The 14,358-nt window shown below is 55.3% G+C and overlaps 1 protein-coding gene across 1 annotated transcript in view; it reads left to right on the forward strand.

The window, feature by feature from the left end:
• Window positions 1-254: 254 nt before the first annotated feature.
• The window catches only part of LOC133349596 (succinyl-CoA:3-ketoacid coenzyme A transferase 1, mitochondrial-like), a 36,170-nt gene continuing 22,066 nt past the window's right edge, over window positions 255-14,358 (forward strand). The window contains exons 1-3 of the mRNA XM_061563165.1: window positions 255-410; window positions 6,396-6,492; window positions 10,736-10,826. Of these exons, the coding sequence (XP_061419149.1) occupies window positions 339-410; window positions 6,396-6,492; window positions 10,736-10,826 (260 nt within the window). The 5' untranslated portion in view covers window positions 255-338. The remainder of the gene's footprint in view (window positions 411-6,395; window positions 6,493-10,735; window positions 10,827-14,358) is intronic.

A 14,358-nucleotide genomic window follows, 5' to 3' on the forward strand; every position in this document is an offset into this window, starting at 1 on the left:
GGGGGGTAGGGGGGCGGGGCTAGACTGAGTGTGGGGGGGTGGGGGGCGGGGCTAGACTGTGTGTGGGGGGGGTAGGGGGCGGGGCTAGACTGTGTGGGGGGGGTGGGGCGGGGCTAGACTGTGTGGGGGGGGTGGGGGGGCGGGGCTAGACTGTGGGGGGGTGGGGCTAGACTGTGTGGGGGGGGGTGGGGGCGGGGCTAGACTGTGTGTGGGGGGTGTGGGGGGGCGGGGCTAGACGTGGTGGCGCGCGCCTTATAGAAGTGGCTTTGCGCGCGCTCTTTCCGCCACTCGCTCCTAATCATCATCAGCAGCATCATCATCAGCAGCAGCAGGCGAAGATGTTCTCCGTGCGCCACGTCCTGTCGGGGGCGACTCGCCTCAGCGGCACGAGCCGCGTGCCGTGGACTCGGGTGAGTGGTCCACCCCGCTGCGAATGCTCTACCCACTGCTGGATGAAGGCCCCTGTAACGTGGCCGCCTGCTGCGTCCGTGCGTTGCGTCGTTTTTGCGTGGAACCACAAAGGGGGGAGCCCCCCCATTGTCTTGAGAGTGAAGGGAAGGCTTCCACTTCGTTATCTCTTGAGCGTTTGGCCGTTCGCCAGCGTTTGTTTGAAGCAAAGCTTTGCCTTGGCTTGCCTTGCGTAATTAATCGATGATGCTGTTTTAATTAATGCACGCGTGGCTGATTGGGATGTGTAAAACAAAAAAAAAACTGTGAAGTTGAGGCGAATGTTGCTGTTGTGTATGCGTATCGTTTAGTAGAAATGCATTTCGTCGCTGCCGTGATGGTGAAGTATGACCCCCCCCCCCGCTCATCCAGCAGTGGATTGACACATGTGCCGCACGTGTGCACAGTCCACAAGCAACGCACATCTCGTGCACATCGCTGTTAAGCCACTAGCATCTACCACAACGTTAGGCACGGCCAGCAACACGAACGACCCGCCTTTGTCTCCCCATTTGAGGCCGAGTAGACCCAGACGAGGCCCAGTACCCGTTCAGAAAATCGTCACCGGTGTTGGTCGTGAGCGGGAATCGAACTCGGGTCGCCGGGTTCGTTGCGCAGTGCCCCTAACCACAGTGCCACCGCTCCCCGTACACAGCAATATTGTAATGCAAAGACAAAGCTCACCCGTATGGCCTCAACGTAACCTTTGGGGCAAGCTGCTCTTCGCTAACACCTAATGAATACTGTACCGAGACCAATAATCGATTTTCGCCACGAAGTGACGGTGACGTCGCCACGGCGCTTGTGCCAGGCTAGGTGCACCTTGAGGCTGCCCCGTAAAGTGTCTGAAGGCGCCGCTGCTGATGGGGAGGTCACGGGACAGACCCTGCAGGTGCCATGGGTTGACTGAGATGACCGGTAGATGCACCACCAGCTGTACTCCCCACTGTGCCAGGCTAGGTGCAGGAGGTCACGGGACAGACCCTGCAGGTGCCATGGGTTGACTGCGATGACCGGTAGATGCACTGCCAGTTGTACCCCCCTACTGTGCCAGGCTAGGTGCAGGAGATCTCGGGACAGACCCTGCAGATGCCATGGGTTGACTGAGATGACCGGTAGATGCACCACCAGCTGTACTCCCCACTGTGCCAGGCTAGGTGCAGGAGGTCACGGGACAGACCCTGCAGGTGCCATGGGTTGACTGCGATGACCGGTAGATGCACCACCAGCTGTACCCCCCCTACTGTACCAGGCTAGGTGCAGGAGATCTCGGTACAGACCCAGCAGGTGCCATGGGTTAACTGAGATGACCGGTAGATGCACTACTAGCTGTAACCCCCTACTGTGCCAGGCTAGGTGCAGGAGATCTCGGGACAGACCCAGCAGGTGCCATGGGTTGATTGAGATGACTGGTAGATGCACTACCAGCTGTACCCCTACTGTGCCAGGCTAGGTGCAGGATATTTCGGGACAGACCCAGCAGGTGCCATGGGTTGGCTGACTGAGATGACCGGTAGATGCACTACCAGCTGTAACCCCCCTACTGTGCCAGGCTAGGTGCAGGAGATCTCGGGACAGACCCAGCAGGTGCCATGGGTTGGCTGACTGAGATGACCGGTAGATGCATCACCAGCTGTAACCCCCCTCCCCCCTATTGTACCAACTTGCTGTATTTATCCGCCCGGCGCTCCGCGCGTTGTTGTGAATACTGTACACGCACGTTAGCACACCCACGTGTTCACAACACGCGTTGCATAGACACGTGTACTCTCCACTGTGCGTACACAAACACACGCGCGCGCCCCTTAACACACGTCGCGAAACGTCAACAACCTTTCATTGTGAAGACGCCAACCTGCCACTCCTGTGCAGAATGGACTTGTCCCCGGCATAGTGCCGTGGGCAGCTGCTGTTGCTAACCACCGCCAGCGTTGCTGCTATTTCCGCAGCCTGTTGCTGCTGCTGATGATGAGAACGATGATGATGAAGTTGTTGGTTCTCCCTGTGCCCAGGACTGCTGATCACACCCGCCATATTTCCTCACTGACACTCTCCCCTCGCTCTCCCCTCCCTTCTCCCTGCCCACTGCTCGCGCTCCTTTATTCCCTAGATCTCTCTCAGCTCGCCCAGTTCGCAACGCCTCTGGCTTTTGTGGGGTGGAGAACGCAGGGTCAGGCCTGTGTGTGTGTGTCAGGGCTGTGTGTGTGTCTCAGGGCTGTGTGTGTGTCTCAGGGCTGTGTGTGTGTCTCAGGGCTGTGTGTGTGTGTGTCTGAGGGCAGGGCTGTGTGTGTGTGTCTCAGGCCTGTGTGTGTGTCCCAGGCCTGTGTGTGTTAATGTCAGGGCTTTGTGTGTGTGCAAGGGCAGTGTGTGTGTCTCAGGGCTGACTGTGTGTGTCTCAGGGCTGTCTGTGTGTGTGTCTCAGGCCTGTGTGTGTATGTCAGGGCTGTCTGTGTGTGTGTCTCAGGGATGTGTGTGTGTCCCAGGGCTGTGTGTGTGTATGTCAGGGCTGTCTGTGTGTGTGTGTGTCTCAGGCCTGTGTGTATGTCAGGGCTTTGTGTGTGTCTCAGGCCTGTGTGTGTGCAAGGGCAGTGTGTGTGTCAGGGCTGTGTGTGTGTATATCAGGGCTTGTGTGTCTCAGGTCTTTGTGTGTCTCAGGGCTGTGTGTATGTCAGGGCTGTGTGTGTCTCTGGGCTGTGTGTGTGTGTGTCAGGGCTTTGTGTCTCTCTTGGCTTTCTGTGTATTAGGGCTGTGTGTAAGGGCAGTGTGTGTCAGGGCTGTGTGTGTGTGTCAGGACATAGAGTGTTGTGTGCCTCAGCTATGAAATTAGGGCAATCTCCGTGTTAGGGCTGTGTGTGTGTGTGTTAGAAATGTTGTGTATCATGACTATATGTAGTTTCAGGGTTGTGTCGGTGTCACAGCTGCGTGTGTGTGTGTCTGATAGGATTGTATCTGTATACAGCTGGCGCGTGTGTCTGTGTGTGTGCCTCAACTATGGGTATTCGGGCAATCTTCGTGTGAGGGCCCGTACATGTGTGTGACCGTATGTGTGTGTGTCAGGGTTGTGTGAGTGTGAAGGCTGCGTGTGTGTGCGTGTGTGTCAATCGTGTGGAGTGCGGTAGTGTCGGGGTTAGTGCGCTGCGCTACAAACCAGGCGCCCCAAGTTCTATTCCTGCTCACGGCCAACACCAGTGACGATTAACAGAACCGGTCCTGGGCCTCCCCTAGGTTGACTGAGCCTCAAATGAGTACCTGGTGCGATGTGTAAACATCGCCACTGGGGAGACAAAGGCGGCCGGGCGTGCTGTTGGCCACCCACATCGTGTGCCGTGCCAGCCTTCATAGGGTGCTCCTCGCTAACAGTACTTGCCCCAACAGTCTGTTCAGGCTATACGGGGGGGATCTTTGTCATGCTTTTGGGTTGTGTCAGGGCCATGTAAGTCCATGTGTCAGGGTTGTCCATGTGTCATGGTTGACAGCCCCCCTGATCCCTGACCATGGCCTGGTTTGCCCTGTCAGTGTCACCGTAACCTCTGGCCCAAATACGCCGCTACCACGATGGCTGCTTTCCCCTACTGCTGGCGGTCAGCCAGTGACGGAAATTCCAGCAGATTTGTTTTTCTTTCTTCGCAGGGCACGGTCCGTCTCTCTCTCTATCTCGGCCAAAAGACCAGTGGCGCGGGCCCCGCGTCTTGGTAGCGCACCCACCACTTCACAGGAGCAGCAGCAGCAGCAGTAGCTACGATCACTTGTAGCCGCTTGGTCGATCCACTGCTGGATGAAGGCCTACCCCCGCCACTCCCCCACACTCATACAAGTTAATGGGGGTTGTTTGACTGTACTTTACCGCACTGGTCAGCGCGAGGTTGGTACAGGTCGGGTAAAGAAGGAGACTCAGGACAGGTTAAGCTATCGTTCACCACTGGCCATAGCCGTGTGGTCAACGTGTGATCAACGCGCATTCGTGATGGACTGGACTCATAAGAGTGCGCAATCACAAATGTTCTTACTTACTTGGTAGCTGAGGAGAGGTTATTGGGTTCGTGGCACGGCGTGCTCAACTCCGTGCCATGGCCACGCTAATCCGCTGTTTACATCACCGTATCGTCTTAACAGCCGTACCGCACAGATTGGATATCCCCCTTGGTCATTGACGCAGCGTGACGTGTTCTGTGTCGTGGTTGATGTGTGTTGTGCAGTGCGTTCTGTGTTGTGGTGTGTGATGTGGTGTGTGATGTGGTGTGTGATGTGGTGTGCACTGTCCGGTGTCCTGTGCCCTGTGCTGTGCCCAATGTTATCCTGTGTGGTGTACTGCATGGCGTACGGTGCAGTGTATTGAGTGGTTACTGGCACGGCGGTTATTGCACTGGGCTATGAACCCAGTGATCCCGAGTTCATTTCCTGGACACACCTAACATCTGTTGCGAGTGACATTGGAACCAGTCCTGTCCTCTACCCGTCCCCCACCCCTCCCCCCACACTTCCCCCCTACCTTCCCCAATCAGCACGAACCAGCGTGGTGAAGTATGGTAAAAAAAAAACTGTCATGTCCAGCATGGTGTGGTCAGACTCTCATCCATTGCTGGCTTGAGAATGCCTGTACGTATTTCTATCCGGTCTATATGTACAGTGCTGTGTGACCTGCTTTTGTGCTGTGCGCTATGCCGTGTGATGCGGTGTGGTGTACGGCGCATTGCACCGTGTATGATTGACTGCCCGCTGGGCCGTCTGTGCCATGCGATTCGCTGCGCTCGGTGCGGCGCGTGCCTGCGGTGTTGCGTGCCGCGCGAGAGCGTGCGTATTGCACCACCACTACCACACGTCACGTCACACACCACACCACGCCGCCTGTCCTGAACTATCGGGGACAATCTGTGCCCTCTAACCCCATCGCGCCACCGCTGCCACCACCACCGCCGCCGCCCCCGTCGCTGACCTCCACCGCGCCTGTTCCTGTCGCCCTTGACCCATCATGCTGTCTGGCCATCGCTGGCCCCTGCCCGCCCACCCACCCACTCGGAGGGGCGACTCGGGGGGCCAGCGAGCTCTGGCCGCATTCAGCCTCCTTACACCCTGCTGAACTTGGCCGACTGGCTGTGCGTTCCCGCACGCGCGTCGGCGCGTTGCGCGTGTTTGCCCTACAGTTTGGCCAGTTCTTGCCCTAACCTTGAGAAAACATGCGCTGCTGGTACAGTATTGGCTCAGGTAAAGGGTGTGTGATGATGGGGGTTGTGGTGGTGGTGGTAGTGGCGGCGGTGGCCTGGGGAGGCGGTAAGCTGCCACGCGTGACTGTCCGCTGCTACCACACCCCCACCAGAGCAGCATGTGACCAGTTTTTGTTTTTACTGAAGGGCGAGTTTCGTTTTGTTTCAAGGAAATGTGGGCATCTTGCTGAATGGGGGCTCGTACTGAGCCCCCTCCCCTCCCCCACCCAACGTCCGGGGTGGCGGGGGGCTCAGCCCCCCTTGCTGAAGGTTCAGGGGGGCCCCCCACCCACACCCACTAAATTGTTATCGTCAAGTCTAAATATGAATGTTGATACAAAAATGAGTGGAATTAAGCGATGGGTGCATCGCAGCCTTTCCTCCTACACACGGCGTTTGTGAGCGGGGGGGGGTTAGCACCAGAGCAGAACGCACGATAGACACAAGCGGCTCGCGTTGTTAATCATTCCGTTTACAGTTTAAAGCGAGTCTAAGGTTTTGTTTAACAATGACCGTATCGTGCTCCCACCAACCTCCCCTCCCCCGGAGTGCACGCCGTCCCTTTACGCAAGGTCACAGCGCAGCGTTGCGTCGCGCTCTCCGTTTGTGCCGTCGAGGTGCGTGCGTCCTAACGCGTCTCGCCCCCTCCCCGAAGAAGAAGCCCCCGGCGCGTGGGGCGAACCGTCGGACTCCGTGGCAAAAACAGGGGTTGGCGGTTGACGCTGTGGCGTGTTGTGTCACCCGCAGGCCTTTTCGGTGACGTCGTCGCGCGACGCCCAGTTCTTCAACACCCCCGAAGAAGCCGTGAAGGACATCCCCGACGGGGCCACCATCCTCGTGGGGGGTGCGCGCCGCCACATCCACCGCCGCCACCACCACCACTACCGCCATCACCACCACCACTACCACCATCACTACCACCACCATCACCGCCACCACTACCACCACCATCACCGCCACCACCACTACCACCATCACCGCCACCATCACTACCACCACCACTACCACCACCATCACCGCCACCACCACTACCACTACCACCACCATCACCACCACTACCACCATCACCACCATCACCATCACCACCATCACTACCACCATCACCACCACTACCAACATCACCATCACACCATTACCACCATCACGGCCACCACCATCACCACCACTACCACCATCACCGCCACCACCACTACCACCATCACCGCCACCACTACCACCACTGACACCATCACCGCCATCACCACTACCACCATCACCACCATCACCGCTACCACCATCACCGCCACCACTACGACCACTGACACCATTACTTCCACCGACGCCACTACTGCCACCACCAACCATCGCCGCCACCACCACTACCATCATCACCATCATGGCCACCACCACTACCACCGGCACCATTACTACCACAAACACCATCACCGACACCATCACCATCACCGCCACCATCACCGTGACCGCCAACCATCACTGCCACTACCACTGCCCCCATCACTGCCCCCATCACCACCACCATCACCACCACCATCACTGCTACTGCCAACATCACGGCCACCATCACTTTGATAACACCAAGCCTGGTACACCTTGACACACCAAATCTGGCATACCTTGACACTATCCCTGTCACACCCTGGCACACCTTTCCACACCAAGCCTGGAACACCTTGCCACACCAGCACGTGACGAGCAGTGACGCCGCCGCAAATAGCACGCCGTCGACGCACTCGCTAACGATCGCGAGGTGGGGGGGGGGTTTAATGAAAATCAGAAACGCGAGCCGGGCTGGATGACTATTTCCGCGTTAAGCGCCGTAGTCCGCTGCGTTGTCGGGTTTCGCTGGCGTCGCACCGGAAAGTTTGCACGGTGCGGATTGAGCGCTGCCCGCGTTGTATACAGTAGGCAGCGAGCCAGCGGCCGTGTTAACAAAACAACAACGGCGCAATCCCCCCGCCACCACCGCCGCCGCCGCCACCACGATCATTCACTTTGATAACAAGAACACGGGAGCTGAATTTACAACTTCCCTCCTCCCTCTACCGCACCCACCGCCCCTCACTTCCACAGCCTCTTGCCGCCCCCACTCGTCCCTCCGCACGACACAAACGGAGTTCTACAGCAGTGGTGCACCGTGGGGGTTACCACGGCCCCCCTCCCCACCCCCGTGCAAGGGAAGAGATGCGGAGGGGGCCCCTCTGTTGAATTTCTGCCAACCTTTCGTAGTCCCAACGCCTGCACCCCCCCACCACTGCATCCCACTTCTGCCCGTGGGATCTAGTGCAGTTACAATGCCTGCACGCTCTGTGTGAGTCTATGGGTTTCCATGTGGTGAGTCTATGTGTCTCTATGTGGTGAGTCTATGGATCTATCGGTGTGTCTATGGATCTATATGTGACTTTAGCATCTCTCTGTTAGTCTCTGAGTATCTGAGATGCGCTTGCAACCCGAGTAGCACCTGAAAACAACCACGTCAACAACTGCGCAATCCGCATTGTGTTGCATTGATCTCCATGCGAGCCTATGGGGCATTCTCCGTGTAAGCCTGCGGTTTTTTCTGCGAGTTGCACGTGGGCCAAGTGGCATGAGCGTTGCTTGACATTGGGCCCTGATATCGCGGCGTGGAGGGGCCTCCAGCCACGGTTCCTCGGTGCAGTCGCCACGCCTGCGCCACTCCACAGCTAACGCCACCGCTCACCGCAAAACTCTCCAAACCACTCCCCACCCCGCCCACCCGCCCGCCATCCCCCGCCCCCACCACCTCCTCACTTCCCCTACAGGCGATGTGTCCCCTCCACCCCGCCCCCCCCCCCCACTACAGCAGCAGCACGTGCCACCCGAAACTCTCCCGGCGCGACGCAACGTGTTCCGCGGCACGTAGTGCGCGCCGCCGCCGTCGCTGCGTGTCCCCGGTCGTGTCCTCGCGTGCACCCTCGAGCGTTTGCAGAGAGGCGGCGGCGGCGGGAAGGGGGCAAAGTGCGTCGAGAGCGCAGTGGAGCCCGCGCCTCCGCGCTCTCCCGGGCCGCATGGGGAAACGTCGTCCCAAAGTCCGGTCGGCTGTTTTGGCCGGACGAATATTCTTGTCGCTTTTTCCTACGGCGCGGGTATTTATAGAGCGCCGGTGACCGAGCGAAAATGGAAACGGGGCGCGGAGGGGGCGGCAGTGAGAGTGGAAGGCGCGCGCCTGCTCAGTTATTATTAATATTAGTTTACAATATCTCGAAATTGCCTGTGTTCTCTCATCCATAGATTCCACTTCCTGTCTCTCAGTGTAATTGCAATCATCTATCCCCCCCCTTCCCCGTGTAACTGTTTCGGTAATTTTCACTTTTCGGTCCATTTTATTTGTCAGTGCACATGTTTCTGAGTTACAAATTGTAGCACGGAATTTCTGAAATGGGGGGGGGGGGAACACTTAGCCTGGTATGCTTGTGCCAGGCTAGGTGCATACTTTGATGCCTTCATGAGAAGTGTGGAAGGCTTGCTGGCAGGAGGTCATGGGACACACATGTGACTGACTCTAGATGACTGGCAGATGCATCGCCCGTGCTCCCCACTGCGCCACCATGTGCCACAAAGATCGCCCGTGTAGCCTGTAACAGACTCTTGGGGTAAGCGCTGTTAGCGAGTGGCACCGATAAAGGCCGGCACGGTACACGAGGGAGTTGGGTGGCCAGCACCACGCCCGGCCGTCTTTGTCTCCCCGGTGCTGATGTTTGCACATCGCACCAGGTACTCATTTGAGGCTGAGTCTACCGGGGGGAGGCCCATGAGCGGTTCAAACATTCACCGCTGCCATTGGTCGTGGGCAGGGATTGAACTCGAGTCGCCGGGTATGTAGCGCAGTGCGCTGACCACTACGCTGCTGCCCCTCCATGAGTGGGGTGTGGTGGGGGGGGGCGGCATAGCGTTGGAGAGCCACTGTCATGCCAGGTCATGTAACTACTGTATGTTGAACTTTTGCACCATACGTAGCGAACCGTGCTAATCGGGAGTGCGGGGGAATTACAACACACTAAACACGGATCATGTGTACTGTCCATGGCTGTAATGCCACCAGCTGTGACATCACCAGCTGTGATGCCACCAGCTGTCACGCAGGCACCATCACGTGTGGTCCCCAGAGGTGGGACAAAGTCATTGTTATGCAAGTCCAAGTCGAGTCTGAAGTCATCAAATTCATGACTCGAGTCTGACTCGAGTCCAAGTCACATGACTCGAGTCCACACCTCAGAGGTGGGACAAAGTCATTGTTATGCAAGTCCAAGTCGAGTTGCAAGTCTTTGTACATTTTGCCGAGTCGAGTCTGAAGTCATCAATTTCATGACTCGAGTCTGACTCGAGTCCAAGTCACATGACTCGAGTCCACACCTCAGAGGTGGGACAAAGTCATTGTTATGCAAGTCCAAGTCGAGTTGCAAGTCTTTGTACATTTTGCCGAGTCGAGTCTGAAGTCATCAAATTCATGACTCGAGTCTGACTCGAGTCCAAGTCACATGACTCGAGTCCACACCTCAGAGGTGGGACAAAGTCATTGTTATGCAAGTCCAAGTCGAGTCTGAAGTCATCAAATTCATGACTCGAGTCTGACTCGAGTCCAAGTCACATGACTCGAGTCCACACCTCAGAGGTGGGACAAAGTCATTGTTATGCAAGTCCAAGTCGAGTTGCAAGTCTTTGTACATTTTGCCGAGTCGAGTCTGAAGTCATCAATTTCATGACTCGAGTCTGACTCGAGTCCAAGTCACATGACTCGAGTCCACACCTCAGAGGTGGGACAAAGTCATTGTTATGCAAGTCCAAGTCGAGTTGCAAGTCTTTGTACATTTTGCCGAGTCGAGTCTGAAGTCATCAAATTCATGACTCGAGTCTGACTCGAGTCCAAGTCACATGACTCGAGTCCACACCTCAGAGGTGGGACAAAGTCATTGTTATGCAAGTCCAAGTCGAGTCTGAAGTCATCAAATTCATGACTCGAGTCTGACTCGAGTCCAAGTCACATGACTCGAGTCCACACCTCTGGTGGTCCCACCCATGGCGTACGTGCGTCTTAACGGGGCGTTTCTCTGCGTTTTTGACATCCACAGGCTTCGGCCTGTGCGGGATTCCCGAGAACCTGCTGGAGGCGCTCGTGCAGTCAGGCGTCAAGAACATCACTGCCGTCAGCAACAACGCCGGGTGAGCACGCACGGGTGCTGGTGTTGGTGGAGGTGATGATGGTGGAGGTGGTGGAGGTGACACGGTTTCTAAGTTACGCATCATGACCCCACAGGTCCAACAAAACTGGTTATCAATAATGAAAAAAAAAATCTAAAACTAAAAAGCTTCATCTTCTTGGTTCTTTCGGTAAAGTCACGTAGAAGGGAAATAATAAAATAATCAAGTAAGATACAGCTATCGTGCTGTGACGGTTCCACCTGAAGACGGAAGCTTGTGTCGCCTCCGAAACGTCGTGAGAATTATTTTATTATGTTTTATTTTTATTATTTTATTATTTCCCTTCTACGTGACTTTACCGAAAGAACCAAGAAGATGAATCCCTGCCGTCACGAAAGCTTTAAATCGAAATATAATAAGCTTTAGTCTGGACTGCTGCGTTTTCAGTGACGGGTCTCCCAGCAGGTTGTGGGTGACTGGGTTAATCTGTCTCGCCGTGTGTGTGTGTGCGCGCGTACACGTGTGTCCATTTATTCAGTTCCAGGTATTTAATTGAACCCTAATTTGGCTAATTAACCGATTCGCGACAACGAGCTCGGGCGGATCGCATGCGTCTTGGCAGCCGATATCAAACGGAGCCTTGTGTAATTGTCTGCTTGAATGCTCGCTAAACGACGCAAATAATTAACGAGCTAAAGGACTCCGATGGTTGTAGTTAATGATGAAGCAAGGGGCGGGGGGCGGGTACCTCCTGTCCTTCCACTTGGTTCCGTGTCGGATCCCGTTACATTCTGTGTTTCCACAGAGAAATAACAACATTTGTTTCTGTCCGTCGGCAACCGGGTTGAATTTCGGCTCAGGGAGGAGAGGCGCATTGGCTAATCAGCAAGAGGCGCATCGGCTAATCCTGCCGATTAGCTGATGCACTCGTTAAGACACACCCGACAAATCCGACAAATTGGCGATCAATTATGAATTACCTCGGCGCCTTTCGCGATGCCTCGCAGCAGCATGACCCCCCCCCCCATCCCCTCTCTGCTCCCGCTCCCCCGACTTTGCCCTGAATGAGATCATTTATTTGGTGACACTGCTGCTGCTGACGCATTGGCAGTGGCGGTGCACAAGCGCAATTGGGCAACGTTATTCGACACGTTCGTCAAGAACAACAACAACAACAACAACGATGTGCGGCCTTAAAATGGGCGAGAGAAAACAAATCCATAACAGGCGACGTTTTGAGGCGATGGCACTCGCACATTGCACGCGATCTGCTTCGTGGCACACGATAGGAGCGCTGGTGATGTGCTACGAAGGGTAGGGATGTTGGGTTCAGTGGGGTTCGTGTGATCTCCCTCCTACAGCCACTGGAATCGGCTGCGTCCCCTCCCCTACCCCCCACCACCCCGCCCAAAATTGAATGGAAAATCTAATTCTCTTGAAACTTTTGGAAAAAATGTTATTCGCCGCCGCCGTCGCATCGTTCCCGCACTGTAAGGAAGTAACAGTGGCAAAGATTAGACGGAGGATGTCGATTTATCAGTGTGTGCACGACCACTGGCCAACCGCAGCGTCCTTCATTTTTTTAATCGATTCCTTTCCGCTCGCGAATCAGTCCGGCATTAAGTTCGCTGCCGTGATCATCGACCTGCCGACGTATTATTGTCGACCGACTGCCCATTATGACTGCCAAGATCCATCGTCATCATCAGCCGTGATTGATCTACTGCTGGATCAATCACGGCTGATGATGACGGACGGGTTGACGATACGAATCTGGATTACATCACTTGTGTAAATTGACAACAAAAAAATGGGGAATTTACGACGATGAACCAATCCATTTGGTTATTGCTTCCGGCTGCCGGGGGCACTTGGCAGCGCTGATTGGCAATAAAAGTGGACGGGCTGGAGTTTGATATAGGCTTTGTTTACATTCATGTGTTTTTATTTTTGTGAACCCGAGTGTGACGACTTTGCCAACAGTGCCCTCCGGTAGCAGTGCAATCCAGATAACCTCCCCGAGTGGGAGTTGGGCAAATCATTGACTACGCCGCTTGCGAGCAACCGCGCGCCAGCGTTGGGCTATGAGAAGCGGCCAAGTTTGCTTGTGGGACGTTTAATCTCCTGGGCACTGCTCGGTTTTGAGTCGGGGATTAATTTCTCACGAGTTGTTTTCTGGAACGCTGAGTTTAGTCGACGGCTGGGCTGTTTCGGCTGCAATTGAGCGCTCGTTTGACTCTATCATCAACCGTCTGTCATCGTCAGTCGTGATTGATCCAGCAGCAGATCGATCACGGCTGATGATGATGGATTGTGGCCGTCATAATGGCCAGTCGGTCGACAATAATAATTTGTCGGCAGGCCGATAATCACGGCAGCTCACTTCATCGCGGACTTATTCGCGAGCGAAAAGGAATCGAAATGGATCTCAAAACTCCTGCTGTAGAATTCGTAACGCGGCAATGTTTTTTTGTACGTACGTACGTGTGTTCAACTTCTTTCGCACCGCGCGTAGTCAACCGTGCTACACGGCGGTGCGGTTAGCACTGGGGGTGGGGGGTGGGGACGGGACACAGATGAGAGCCGGGGCGCCTGCAACCGGCACCGCCCACAGTTGCCCAAGCTCTGCCATCTTATTTTGGGATGTTTGGCACAATTTCATTGAGTGTAGGAAGGAAACCGGAGTAGCCGGCGAAAACCCACGTGTGCATGGTGAAGGGCGGGGGGGGTGTAACGCTCACTCCCCGCCGTACGGATGTCAAATGAACCCACTTTCTGTACTGCCAGCGCCCGCCTGCCTGTAACCCGGCACCGTGGTCTTTGACCTAGTTGACGACGGCCTGTGGTGTTCCAGTCGAGTCTCGGTGTGTGGATGTCTCGCGCAGTTGCCCCCTCAGTCTACGCGGCTGGAGCTGTCGCACATGCAGGCGGACGCTGCTTGGTTGTTAGATGTTGCTATGAGGGAGAGTTGTGGTGGTGGTGGTGGTATTGGTGGGCAGCAGCTGCAGTCATGGTCGACTAACATACGATGATTGCACCTGGCGCTGGTGAACAATGCGGATTTGTGAACCATTCGCAGGCTGCGTCTGCTACAAAGTGGACTTCAAAAATCCTGCGGCGTTAATCGTAAAACATTCGGCCAGCTTGCTTCCAAATTGACCACGCAAAAAAAATATTTTTAACTTCCAAATTACTAAATTGGGTAAAGGCGTGCAATAGCATCCACCCCCTTACTGCGAAACCACCGCGGCAGACTGAAACCCGCCTGTGAAAACGTCGCGATAAGAATGGGACGGCGCAAATACCAAACGTACTCGCGATGAGATTTTTGGCAAAACGCCTTCGCCAACTGGTTTCGTGCAACAGAATTAACATTACTAATAGGGGTTTTCCCCTTTTTTCTGGCAACAAAACTGACACCTTTTGCAAGGAATCATCATTACATTAACCACAATACTTGCAGTCAAATGCAAACAAAAAACAATACTCTGATAATTTATGCACTGTCTTTGAAACTGATTGGTCCACACCAGAGACAGCTTTCTTTAGAGCC

Source organism: Lethenteron reissneri, chromosome 4, assembly GCF_015708825.2.
Source record: "Lethenteron reissneri isolate LAM-NWPU_2019-01 chromosome 4, ASM1570882v1, whole genome shotgun sequence".
NCBI classification, from domain to species: Eukaryota; Metazoa; Chordata; class Hyperoartia; order Petromyzontiformes; family Petromyzontidae; genus Lethenteron; species Lethenteron reissneri.